The sequence below is a fragment of the Tachypleus tridentatus genome, chromosome 13 (assembly GCF_004210375.1).
Source record: "Tachypleus tridentatus isolate NWPU-2018 chromosome 13, ASM421037v1, whole genome shotgun sequence".
Classification (NCBI taxonomy): domain Eukaryota; kingdom Metazoa; phylum Arthropoda; class Merostomata; order Xiphosura; family Limulidae; genus Tachypleus; species Tachypleus tridentatus.
Window position 1 is genome coordinate 36,059,155 of NC_134837.1, and position 13,371 is coordinate 36,072,525.

Genomic DNA, 13,371 nt, shown 5'->3' on the forward strand with positions numbered 1-13,371 from the left:
ACCCAAGATTTGGTGGTGGCTGGTGCTTTCCCTCTAGTCTTACACTGCTATATTAGAGACAGCTAGCGCAGATAGCGTGTATCTTCGCGCGAAATTCAAAAACAAACAAATCTATGAATTTATGGTCGTTTCGATTACGATTTTTAAACAAAGAAAATTTTAGGACACAAGTGATCAACTGGGAAAATACACACTTGTCTTCTGTTGTTTTATTTTTATAACGCAGGAACAATTAAATTGTAAGTTTGATGTGGTGTTACGCATAATTTATCTCGGACGAGTCTTCAGTTTATTATTACGTACATTACGTATTATGGTTTCAAACAGCCGGAATTTACTATTTTAATTTATAAGTTAATTAAATGTTAATATATATTAAATTTACGACATTTGCCACTAAGATAGATATACACAATTTTCATTCTTAACACAAATAGGCCCGGCATGGCCAAGCATGTTAAGGCGTGCGACTCGTAATCTGAGGGTCACGGGTTCGCATTCCCATCGAGCCAAACATGCCCGCCCTTTCAGCCATAGGAGCGTTATAATGTGACGGTCAATCTCACTATTCGATGGTAAAAGAGTAGCCCAAGAGTTGGCGGTGGGTGGTGATGACTAGCTGCCTTCCCTCTAGTCTTACACTACTAAACTAGGGACGCCTAGCACAGATAGCCCTCGAGTTGCCTTCTGCGAAGTTCAAAAAACAAACAAACAAGCATTAACACAAATATATTTTAATATACAAATAACAATATAATTTATAATAATTATTACAAATGGCTATTACAAATAATTATTTATAAACAAAAATGTTACAAACTTATAAACAATATTCAGTCTTCTGCCTGGGGTCTAGAACAACATTTTATCGACGGTCCAGGACGAACAAATTATTTTTAGGGTAATACACTACACTTAACTAGTTCTATCCTTGTTGTTTGGCCTAACATAGTTTACGAGCTTACTTTTCACAGAGGGAAATAGTTATTTAATGTCCTCACAGAAATACTAGCTTCCGAGGTTAATTCTCTGAAGTTGAACGTTTTATAATGTTCGAACCCTATAAACGTTCCCAGTCAAATTATGTAATTTTCTTATTAATAAGCGTTAATCACAATTATACGGAAGCTTATAGTATACTGATTGCCGCTGACCGACGATATTATATTACTGTCTCTCCGCGTTCTGCGGTTGCTAGTTTTTATTCTCGTTAGGCGAGATTTTCGAAAATTTACTTTGCAACAACATTCGAAGGCACGCTAGTGTTTTTGTAAAATATATGTTGTTGATTCTTACACTCTAAAGTATTTTACAAATTTAGGTAGGCCCGGCCTGGCCAAGCGTGTTAAGGCGTTCGGCTCGTAATCCGAGGGTCGCGGGTTCGAATCCCGGTCGCACCAAACATGCTCGCTCTCCCAGCTGTGGGGACGTTATAATGTTACGGTCAATCCCACTATTCTTTGGTAAAAGAGTAGCCCAAGAGTTGGAGGTGGGTGGTGATGACTAGCTGCCTTCCCTCTAGTCTTATACTGCTAAATTAGGGACGGCTAGCGCAGATAGCCCTCAAGTAGCTTTGCGCGAAATTAAAAAAACAACAAAAAAAACAAACAAATTTAGGTAACAGTCGGGACTTGCGCAATACACATTTAACAGTATGTGTTACATGCATGAAACTGATACATACATAGCTATTATATTAAATATATATGAATAAATCTATTATAGTGGACAGGTAAGACAATCGTTTATACAACAAGTGCTTTTAGCACACGGTTGTATAACCATGATAACCTAGTTACAAGTTGTCGTGGTTTATCCATTACCACAGGGTCCTTTCTGAATTACGTTCATCTAGGACTTCTTAGGTGTTTTGACTATTTTCTTGAATGCCATTTGTCTCTGCTATTTACTAATGTTTAACTTTTGACCAATTAGTTAATTTTGAATCACGGGTGTGGTATAAGCAATGTGTACATATCACACTTATTGAATTCTGTATACATGTACGTGTGTGAACAGGTCGTGTGATGGGCCAAGTTATGACTCATTTCTGTATAGTATTTCATAAATAAACAATATTTTAAGACGTCTTTGATTAATTATATTGTCCATAGTCCGAAATCTTCAAATATTTGGTTATTTAAAAACACGATATTTTCAATAATTCCATTCGCACAAAATTGTATTTTGTTAACTAAGTAGTCTCTTATACAAACCAAATGAACCAAAATACCCTAATTTTTATTAAGAAGAACTCGAAGGTTTGTGTGATTTACCTTTACAACTTCCTTTATAGGCGGCTTGAACTGACTGTCCACTCAAACAAGAAGTTCGACGCAGCTCACAGTAGCTATTGTAAGTCTTGTTGTCAGACCCGCAGACCTGACGCAGACCAAGTCTCGGACGGCAGACCTTTTTACAACGGACGCAGTGAGGGTGGCGGTTCTGGTCCACAACGCATGACTTCTTCCCAGGACATTTAACGTTCTCACATCCGTTGTCTATGGTTCATAAGAAAATCGGATTGTGAATAAATAATACACATTACCTTCTATTCAGCCTGCTTATATCCATTAAAAAATAACTCATTTTGATCATAGTAGCTCAAATGGAGCAGAAAAAACTTTAAGAAATTAAATGTAGTATAAACTGGTGTGTAATTCAAAACATTTGACTTGCTTTTATTGAAAAAATAACATTAATTACTGTTAAAAGAAATACTGCCGTTCGTAACATACATCAACACGGGCAATATTTTTATTCGCTTATAGCTTTGGCTGTAAAAGGATCAGAGTTTCCACAGTAAAAGCACACCATAGTTTATTAAGTTACACAACGTATAACTCGTTTCGTCTGCACTTAACTAATCAAAGTGTACCGTAAAAATATCTTGTAGCACTTAAGGTGTAAGAAGACATGACCTACTTTCAGAAAAGTACGAGTTGCTATAATACAAATCACAATTTGTGGTGTATTAATACAGGAAAAAAAGTCTTAGTATTTTTACTTTTAAATAAGTTATTAATAAAAATATTAATGAAAGTTACTCCATACGGGGACGACCTCACATTAGCGTGGATAGAGAATCCACGTGTAAGAAGACATGACCTACTTTCAGAAAAGTACGAGTTGCTATAATACAAATCACAATTTGTGGTGTATTAATACAGGAAAAAAAGTCTTAGTATTTTTACTTTTAAATAAGTTATTAATAAAAATATTAATGAAAATTACTCCATATGGGGACGACCTCACATTAGCGTGGATAGAGAAGAAAATTCTGTTTCGCGAAACACTGTTACTACTAGACCTTCATAAGTAATTTCGTTTTTTATGACATGTAAAAACGTTTCAGTCTTCCCATTTTTCATTCCTAAAGTAAAATATTTTAGCCCTAGATAATCGATAGATGTCAGGTTAAGTGATGACGTGCCCTAGAAGCGTCTTCCAGTTTGTTTGTCGAATCTTGCGCAGTGCTACACGAGGGCTACTTGCGCTAGTCGCTCTTAATTTAGCAGTGTAAGACTAGAAGGAAAAAAGCTAGTCATCATTACCCAACGCCAACTCTTGGGCTACTCGTTTACCAATGAATAGTGGGATTGACCGTCACTACATAACGTCTCCACAGCTGAAAGACAAAAGCATGTTTGGTATGATGGAGATTCAGACCTGCAACCATAACGTTTCGAATCGAGCGCCATAATAACCCGGCCATGCCGAGCCCGCATCTTCTAGGTATATAAAAAACATTTAAAGTAGTTATTACAAAACATTTCTTCATATGCTTACTGGGGAGTTTCAGAACAATCACTACATTTTCTTTAATAGTTATAGTGATCGAATGTCAGTCGTTGATATGGTTACTAACAATACGTAGTCGATAGTATGTATAGACTAATAACCATGGTAGCATCTTGCCCTATACTAGAATAAACATATTTCCCTCGCCGTACGCTATTCGTGAGTAGAAGCAAATGCTTTGAGCTATGACCGTCTTTTTTTCTTCTTATTTGTCGTGGTTAGAAAACTATCTCTCCAGAATAGAATGGACACGTACTGCCTTCGACATTACCTAAATACGAAATTGATGATGCTTGAACAGCGGGAGGTACACACTTCATGGCTCTCAGTCAAACTTTGAGTTTGTAACTTGTCGTCTGCTTGATTTTGAACTGTTCATAAAATCTAAAGATATATTACTTACGTCAAAGAAGTTGTCTAAATTAAAATTCCTAGAGATTGAGAAGTGTTTCAGTAAATTAATCTGGAGTGTGTAAAGTTTGAGAGAGCAAAACCGAAACGTTTAACTACCGCACATAAACGACGGACAAAAAAAAAATTAGGGTACGAAGAGAGGTGGCTAAGACCAGGACTTAAATATTCTGCCTATTAGACCTAGTTACATGTAAACATACGCATCCACATGTGAGATTGTTTGTTTGTTTTGTTTGTTTTTTAATTTCGCGCAAAGCTACACGAGGGCTATCTGCGCTAGCCGTCCCTAATTTAGCAAGGTAATACTAAAGGGAAGGCAGCTAGTCATCACCACCCACCACCAATTCTTGGGCTACTCTTTTACCAATGAATAGTGGGATTGACCGTCACTTATAACGTATCCACGACTGAAAAGGCGAGTATATTTGGTGCGACGGAGATTCGAACCCCCGGCCCTCAGATCATGAGTTCAACGCCTTAATACACCTGGGAACACTTGTGAGAAGATAGTTTCTTGTGAAGAAGAAGAAAATTAAAATGGAAAGTTAAAAGAATCAACGGTTCATTACTAACAGATTTATTTCGTGAGGTGTGAATTACACTTCAATACAGAAAAAATTACCTAAAAGCCTAGTTACTTGACGTAACTTCAGTGCTCGTCACGAATTAAAGTCAAAAACATAGACAGAAACATATATGTGCTCTAAATTGCTCCAGAAATATCCTACCCCATTTTGTGTAAAATACGAACTGATTAAAAAACAAATAAAAAACGAAGTTGTTTGTTGAATTAAGCACAAAGCTACACAATGGGCTATCTGTGCTCTGCCCACCACGGGTATCGAAACCCGTGTTTTAGATTTGTAAGTCCGCAGACATAACGCTGAGCCACTAGGGGGGGGCAATAAAAAACGAATTACGTGGACCTGGTTACGCGATTCCTGGAAGAATCTAAAGAAGCACATGCTCGGTCAAGTGTATTATCCACGTGCGCTGAATCACGTGCGTCTGATATGGTTTAGGCGCTAAAAGAACTTACAATCTCATTGAAAATTACTGCTGTAAGCTACAGTACTTAATTTGTCTTAAAACAGCTGTAAGTCGACAATAATTATTGCAGGCTGCGATATGTAACTCGATTTAATACGGTTGTACATTCACTAAGCTGTTTTACAAGTACAATTATTAGCTCTGAGCACGGATGTGGAAAGAACATCCACAGATTTTTCCCGTAACAACTAATCAAAAATACAATATAGACAAAAGCTGAGAGAAAGAACAAATTCGTTTTCTTTAACGACATAAAACTGTAATAATATTAATACTAATAATGCGTTCACCATCATTATTTTTAATCTTTAATAATTCTGTTACAAAACGGCGAGGGGCCTGGCATGGCCTAGCGCGTTAAGGCGTGCACTTCGTAATCTGAGGGTCGCGGGTTCGCGCCCCAGTCGCGCCAAAACATGCTCGCCCTCCCAGCCGTTGGGGCGTTATAATGTGACTGTCAATCCCACTTTTCGTTGGTAAAAGAGTAGCCCAAGAGTTGGCGGTGGGTGGTGATGACTAGCTGCTTTCCTTCTAGTCTTACACTGCTAAATTAGGGACGGCTAGCACAGATAGCCCTCGAGTAGCTTTGTGCGAAATTCAAAAACAAACAAAACGGCGAGAACCAACAATCAGCAACGCAACTGAAGCCTTTTACGTAATATAAAAACGAGATGCGTGGTCTTTGAAAAACTGTTCACATGATTTAGTCGAAACACGCAAATTTCAACGAAATTGTTTAAATCAATACAGCATATTTAGAAATTAAACGTTCATTGCTGGTTTTCTAGGATGTTAAATGTTTGAATGACGATTCTACAACAAAACAAGAAAGGCCCAGTTACGCGGAATACAGTATTATATTATATTAGCCCTTTAAACGTACGTAGATCTAAACCAAGGTTGGATTAGGGTTACAAGTTTTCAGAATGAAAAAAATTGGGAGGTTTCCCTTTCCCTCATAGAGGGCTGGTCTTCAAACCATCAATTCTTGAGGCAGCCCAATGAAAAAGTAGGTTAAGAAATTGCAGCAGACAGGAAGGGAACACTGTTCCGTGTTATCTGTCTTTTTTTGGTGATTCTTCAAGTAAACTTTGAAGAAGCTAGGTATGACAACACACCGTACGTGACAAATGAACACTGAGAAACAGAGAAATGGGGATATTTTAATATTTTTACCGTTTCTATCAAAACAGATAAATTAGGGCTAAAAAACTGAGACGATTTCAGTTTTATTGGGACGTTTGCTAACCCCATCACTTAATGTACAGTTAGTAATGAAAGTCCTGAGACATAAAAGCCACAAAAAATAAAAAAAATACCCATAAGACCAGTTACGACTTCTACTTTTAATCTTATGGATTTATAATTTTAGATAGGTAACAGAATTCGTAGTTTCAGATTAACTTGGAATACAGCAACAGCAAGTGTCAAAAACAATCCACAGAGATCACATTGGGAATAGTGAAGTGTTCACATTTGCTTGTTTTTTTTTTTTCGTTGTGTAATATAATTAAAGATGATAAATAAATAATAATAAATATTAAGAAATTGTACCTAAAGAGTTAAGAATTTAAAATAGATATACAAATAAAAAATTAATATTACTGGTCGTAAAAAATGGCAGCCAATTATCTTCTTTGAAATAACCACTTTCAGTATCAAATAATCCTTTCAGAGATCTTGTGTATCGGTTATCCAAATCAAATGTCAAATAGTTAGTTTAGAAACCTAGCTGGCCCAGCATGGCCAAGCGTGTTAAGGCGTGTGACTCGTAATCTGAAGGTCGTGGGTTCGCATCCCCATCGCGCCAAACATGCCCGCCCTTTCAGCCATGGGAGTGTTATAATGTGACGGTTAATCCCACTATTCGTTGGTAAAAGAGTAGCCCAAGAGTTGGCGGTGGGTGGTGATGACTAGTTGCCTTCCCTCTAGTCTTACACTGCTAAATTAGGGACGGCTAGCACAGATAGCCCTCGAGTAGCTTTGTGTGAAATTCAAAAACAAAAACAGAAACCTAGCTTGTGTTTGTATAAACACCGACTGGGAAGAATTCAACTAATTAAGGTTGAAGTCAGAGTCATATTCAAGTAAAACCATGCGATTACCACCTAAGAACTAGGAACGTATACTAAACTTCATGGAGTGTAAATTACACAACTAGAAATCTGTAAGACCAATAAGAAGGTTAGGGTTGTTCAAGTCTTTAAAAACAAACAAACAACGTGTTCTGATGTTAATCGCACTTAAAGAAAAAATGTTTTAGGTTCTCCCTTTGGAAATACTTCTTTTATTATCGTCCAAATTCTGTCTGATGGCCATGATTGCTCTACAATGCAGTTCCCATGGCAGTAAGCTTTTACAAAGGATGACAAAGTCAATGTCAGAACACGCGTTTTCAGCAGTCCTTTCAAGACGTGTGAGCATCGGCTTTTAAGCCCAAGTTTAAAACAGACCAAAGATATACTCGTATAAACCTGTTGGAGCAGCGCGAAGGGACTGGCCACATGTGTGGCCAAAGTGCAAATCCGGTTTAATCAGAACAGTTATTGATTTTCAATTTATGAGTATCTATCAACTTTAAATCCTTGTCCGTCTTCTGCTAACGGTAACAGTAGGCATGTCCAGGTTAATCGCAATGACTCTTCGAATCGAAGATATTTCTTTTGTAACTATAGTTTCCAATTTGTGCAGTTGAGACCTTATTCTGGATTGGATTAGAGCATAGAGCCTGATGATGTCCTGAAGTCTCTGCTGTATGAGTTTTCTTGTTTCTGTGAAGAACATTGAACTTTCACTCTCCTTTCATTGAAACATTTATTGTCTCTACATCTTTTAATGGTCTTTATCAGAGTATTTCCCTTCGAAAAGGATGTTTCAATCGTCATTATATATCCATATATTATTCTTGATGAATTACGGACCAATCAGCAGCCATTACGATAGACATACGGCTGAAACTTTACGCCATACCTTTCTAAAGAGAATTATTCTTAAACGAATAAAGACAAAGAACACTGCACACACGCATATATACATACGCAGACGTTATGACTCGTACTTGTGGTGACACGTCACTCCTTTGATGTGTATCAATCATCCAAAAAAATTATCTTAACCTTATGTACATCCACTGACTTATATTCAAGCCTTTTATTAATACTTTAATGATACAAGTCCACTAAAAAGTAGAAAGCAGCTGTTTAACGGACTTTAAAACATAAATTATTTAACAGTATTGATTAAATTCAAGGTAACTTTCAAGTTATCGTCACTTACTAAACTGATTCCTCAACAAGTGTATAATAAAAGTCGTCTTCAGGTGAGTAAACATTAAACTATTATCAGTGAAGGTCAAAGCAACTTAAGAATGAATCCAAAAGATTAGCATTTGGAAATTTTTACGCACCTTATTCATTTATTAAGGGATAAAGATTATACAATTGTTTATGATTGCACATAGTCATATAAAAAAAGTCAACCCGAATAGGACCTCAAGCGCACGTGAACTAAAAGAATTGAGTTTCAGTTTTGAATTACTGGTCCAAGCAGCAGCACTCGTCATCACAAAATCTCGTCTTCCTCTTTGACCTGAATAAGGGGATTGACTGTTACTTTTACAACGCGTCCAGAATTAAAAGTGCAAAGCGTGTTCACATCTAGTTCCAAAAACCTTTCGATCCGTAGCCCTACACATTAACCAAGTCAACCAAGTATAGGTCTACTTGTCCCTACAATGAGACCTTAACTAGAACAATTTCCGTTTGTCGATTAGGAAACCTTCCACTGCATAAATCCATCGGGATAAAAATATCTGATCATACGAGAAAATGATCTCTCTCTCTCTTTTTAACGCGAGCTATCTATTTTACTATGACATGTGCCAAAATAGGCTGTAGTCAGGTTTTTAATTTTCTGGTACTAGATATTTCAGCAATCCTCAAATATCGGTAGAACTGTACCGTTTTGTGACTGTGCTGTTGTGACTATATACATCCCTAGTCGCTCAGCGGCGAGTCCGAAAACTTGTAGCGCTAAAATAGGGTTTCGATTACCCGTAGTGCGCACAGCATAGAGAGCACATTGTGTAGCTTTGTACTTGAGTACACACAAACAAATACACGGCTACACGTTTGGGGAAACCTTTCTAATCTGTCTCTGCTAACACATGTTTCCCTAATTACCGTACACTGTCACAAGACGACGCTTCGGAGAATCGACTGAAACAATGTATTTTTAAGTATAAAGTCACTTACTTAAGTTCTTTTTCTCTTTAATCTATTATTCGTTTCCTGACATGTAAAGGTTCTTATTACATACATATAACTATTATATAATATGAAATGATGCTAAGAAGCAATTAACGTTCTATTTGCCGATAAAATATGAATTTTGTTTCTCTTTATGAGGAAATTATAAAATATTAGATTCGTAAGATTCATATTATATTACGTCAATAAAAAGAACGTAATTTGAAATCTTAAGAACAATTCCACGAGATAACATTTTTCAATTGCAAGTTTCATGGAATGTATCAGATTAATTTTTACCACCAAAATCTGGCCACGGGGAAGGTCAACAAGTTCTTTACGACTCTAATCTCAAACCTTCATTATCTGTTTGTGATGGGAACTCAGTAATGGTCTAATTTCTTCAGATACTGCACTCATAATATTATAAATTACACACATATATATAGAGATATAATTTGAAGTGTCTACAAACAAGCCCGTAAATCGCAATTTCTGAGCAATTTTCGTATTCAATTAGATACTTTTAATTTTACTTTTTTGTACATCGGAACCTTTAAAAACAAACTAAAGGAAAACGTGATTGTTCACTTACTTGATTGTTTTATACAGCTTAAGATTTGTTCGTTGTTCAGTAAGAAAGAACTTGGAATTTTTTTTACTGGATTTATATATTTATTTTTGTTGAGAAATATCTCAACTTTAATGAGTTTATATATCTCAATTTTTTTTCTAGCTATGACTCTTCTAATGATACGTTTGGAGGAATAACTTTACTTAATATAATATACAGACGGGTATAAATGAAGATCAATTACAAATACGTGTCGAACACCTTCTGCTTATAAGGAAAAAATGTTTACCCACCAAAATCACTAGAATTTTTTTTTATTTTTTGTTCTCAATGTGATTTCCTTATTTTACCTTGACATGCGCCGAAGTAAGCCACAGCCAAATTCTTATTATTTCGACACCGGACCTTTAACAGTTTGCACACGTGCTTATACGTATTTCCGTCGTTACCACACACTGCACCTAAACGGCGTTTTCGTTTGGGACATTTTGGTCTGCAGACACACTGAGGGTGTCCCCGCTTAATTTTACACTTCTTGTCTTCTTCACATTTCACTCCATCACAAGTATCTGAAAGAAGTGATTGAAATGAATAACTGAACGAAATCTCTTAAGCGTTTTAACTAAGTAGCGCAAAACAGATACCTCATAAACACTGTTGCAAAAACAGACTGTTTTCTTACATTTACATTTGTAAATAAATAACAAAAATCACGCCATTAACTTGATAATCACGTGCTTTAAAGAACGTAGTTTGTTTTGAGTAACTCGTTAAACATAAATAGACAACAAAGATAGAAGTGTTAAGCTTAGATTTTGGTTTTAAACGAAATAAGTCAATAACTGATTACAAGAAAGGAAAACATTAAATAATTTAACCCGCATGACTTATAAAAGGTCATCCATAAACAAGCTGGTTGAAACACTATTACAAACAAATAAAATAAAAATAACTAAAGGATATGAAATAAACTGTTTATCTATCTATGTAATCGCCTGTTTGTTTATCTAGCTGTGTTTCTCTTCCTCTCTATCTGTGTTTTCTCTGTATCTCTTTATCTGCCTGTTTGCCGATTTATGTATCCTTGTATTTCAATCTATTTATCTGTCTAATAAGAAGTAAGAAACACTTAAGGTTCATGTTGAAAATATTGGTTCATGTAGCGAAATAAAGCAATTGCCAAACCGATGGACAAAGAACATACTTACCGCGGTGCTAGTCTACAAATCTCAGGGTGACAGTTCTACAAAAAAGGGAAACAGCGCCGTTGTTTGCCATGTACACGTTCAGAGGACCCAGACCCTTGTGAATAGATCAATAACAAATGCCAGCGACTAAGCCAAAATATGCCGACTTGCATGAATCTCATTGTGTAATTGAAAATTTCTTAAGAAGAGTTTGGTGACGCATGAACATGACCGTATCTTATTTTAATTGTCTATACGTCTTTGAAATTTATAACAGTGCAGATGAGGAACAGCGAGTTTGCTAGTGCGCACCTGGAGGCTACGTCTTTACTTGTTTGTTTCAAGTTGTAAAAAGTGGACTGCTGACCAGTAAAGAAGAGTGGTGATTCGGACACACATTTCTTTCAGAATGATTCGTCTCAAAGTTCAAAATACTTCACATAAAGGAAATTTAAAGCATTAATTTGTCTAGTTTAAAGTTAAACGTTAAATCATGTGAAAACGTTTATGAAGATTTCATTAAAATAAATGAGGGTTTTCGATTTTCTAGACTCAAACTTGATGATTTGCAATCAAGTAAAAAAAAGCGTTATTTTAAATCACAAAATCCTTTTGTTTTTGTGTGGATGTAAATTTATCAGGCATCGTATTTCAGCAGGAAGGTGAATCTGTGTATATTACACATAACTCCAGATAATACTGCTTTATGTGTTTAAATGCACACCTTTAATCACTATTACTCATTCAGAACATCGGCTCGTCTAATAACTCCAGATAAAATTGCTTTATGTGTTTAAGTACACATCTTTATTCCTTTTTACTCATTCTGAATATCGGTTCGTCTAATAACTCCAGATAAAATTGCTTTATGTGTTTAAGTACACATCTTTATTCCTTTTTACTCATTCTGAATATCGGTTCGTCTAATAACTCCAGATAAAATTGCTTTATGTGTTTAAGTACACATCTTTATTCCTTTTTACTCATTCTGAATAACGGTTCGTCTAATAACTCCAGATAACATTGCTTTATGTGTTTAAATACACACCTTTATTCATTATTACTCATTTTGATTATCGGTTCGTCTAATCGAAGGACAGTACCATATATTTAGTAAATAGCACCATAAAAAATGAGGTCAAAAGACATTGTGTCTGCTCCGTTTTCTGCTTCAGCTTTTTGCGCAAAGCTACAAAACGACTATTTCACAGAGCTGTCCGTTATGTTGGGTCCCTAAATGAGACGCGCGACAGGAAGTGAACTACATCTATCGCCCACTGCGAAGCTCCTCATTTCTGATCAACTAATGTGATTTGATTGTTACTGTTTTATGGTACCCATGGCTCCAAAACGAGGAGAGTGTTTCTGCGACAACGGTACGCAAACCATGAACATTTTGAATTCATTGTTCGGCTATGCTAGGCATTAGGCTACACTCAGTATATATTGTTTCAACATGTCATTATCATGGGATTGAAAAATAACTTCAATGCGGAAGGTTCCAGATAGAAATATCTATTAGAATAAATTACTTTTATCGGTACAGCAAAGAAAGCTTGAGTCAGAAATAGTACTTAATTTAATAAATCTTCGTAACGCTGCAGGTTCCTCCGGTGTCCTCAGGGGCAAGTCTATGGGCTCATAAGGATAAAGATCGGGTTTCGATACCTGTAGTGGGTAAACCACATTGGTCGTTAGTATGGTCTTGAATGTAGCTGCAGCACAGCAAGTTGGGGTCTGAATAAGATGCTTAAATAAGGAGTCCTTGTTACCATGGCAACGACTATACAGTAAGGGTTCCAAAGAATAATTTTTAGTATGAAATACGTTTTGTTGTTATATTACAAATAATAAGCAATACGAGAAATTTGAGGTAAAAAACAACAACAATAGTTTAATGAAATGTTATTATAGGTGTGAAAAAATAATTACTTTGTTGATAACAACTAGGACTAAAAAAGTGTGAATTCAAACTACATTTTTATTCAAATATATCTGGGATGTATGAAACTGTTCCTGTAAAGAACGACTGCGAAAGATAGGCTGGTATAAAGGATTGACTTTATATCCTTCTTCGTCTGAAACGACTTTAAAAGAA

At 36.0% G+C, this 13,371-nt stretch overlaps 1 protein-coding gene across 2 annotated transcripts in view; it reads right to left on the reverse strand.

The window, feature by feature from the left end:
* The window catches only part of LOC143238553 (follistatin-like), a 93,643-nt gene that overhangs the window by 23,633 nt on the left and 56,639 nt on the right, over positions 1 to 13,371 (reverse strand). For both annotated transcript variants that reach the window (XM_076478899.1, XM_076478898.1), the window contains exons 3-4: positions 10,437 to 10,655; positions 2,277 to 2,501 (exon numbers count right to left, since the gene is read on the reverse strand). In XM_076478899.1, the coding sequence (XP_076335014.1) occupies positions 2,277 to 2,501; positions 10,437 to 10,655 (444 nt within the window). The remainder of the gene's footprint in view (positions 1 to 2,276; positions 2,502 to 10,436; positions 10,656 to 13,371) is intronic.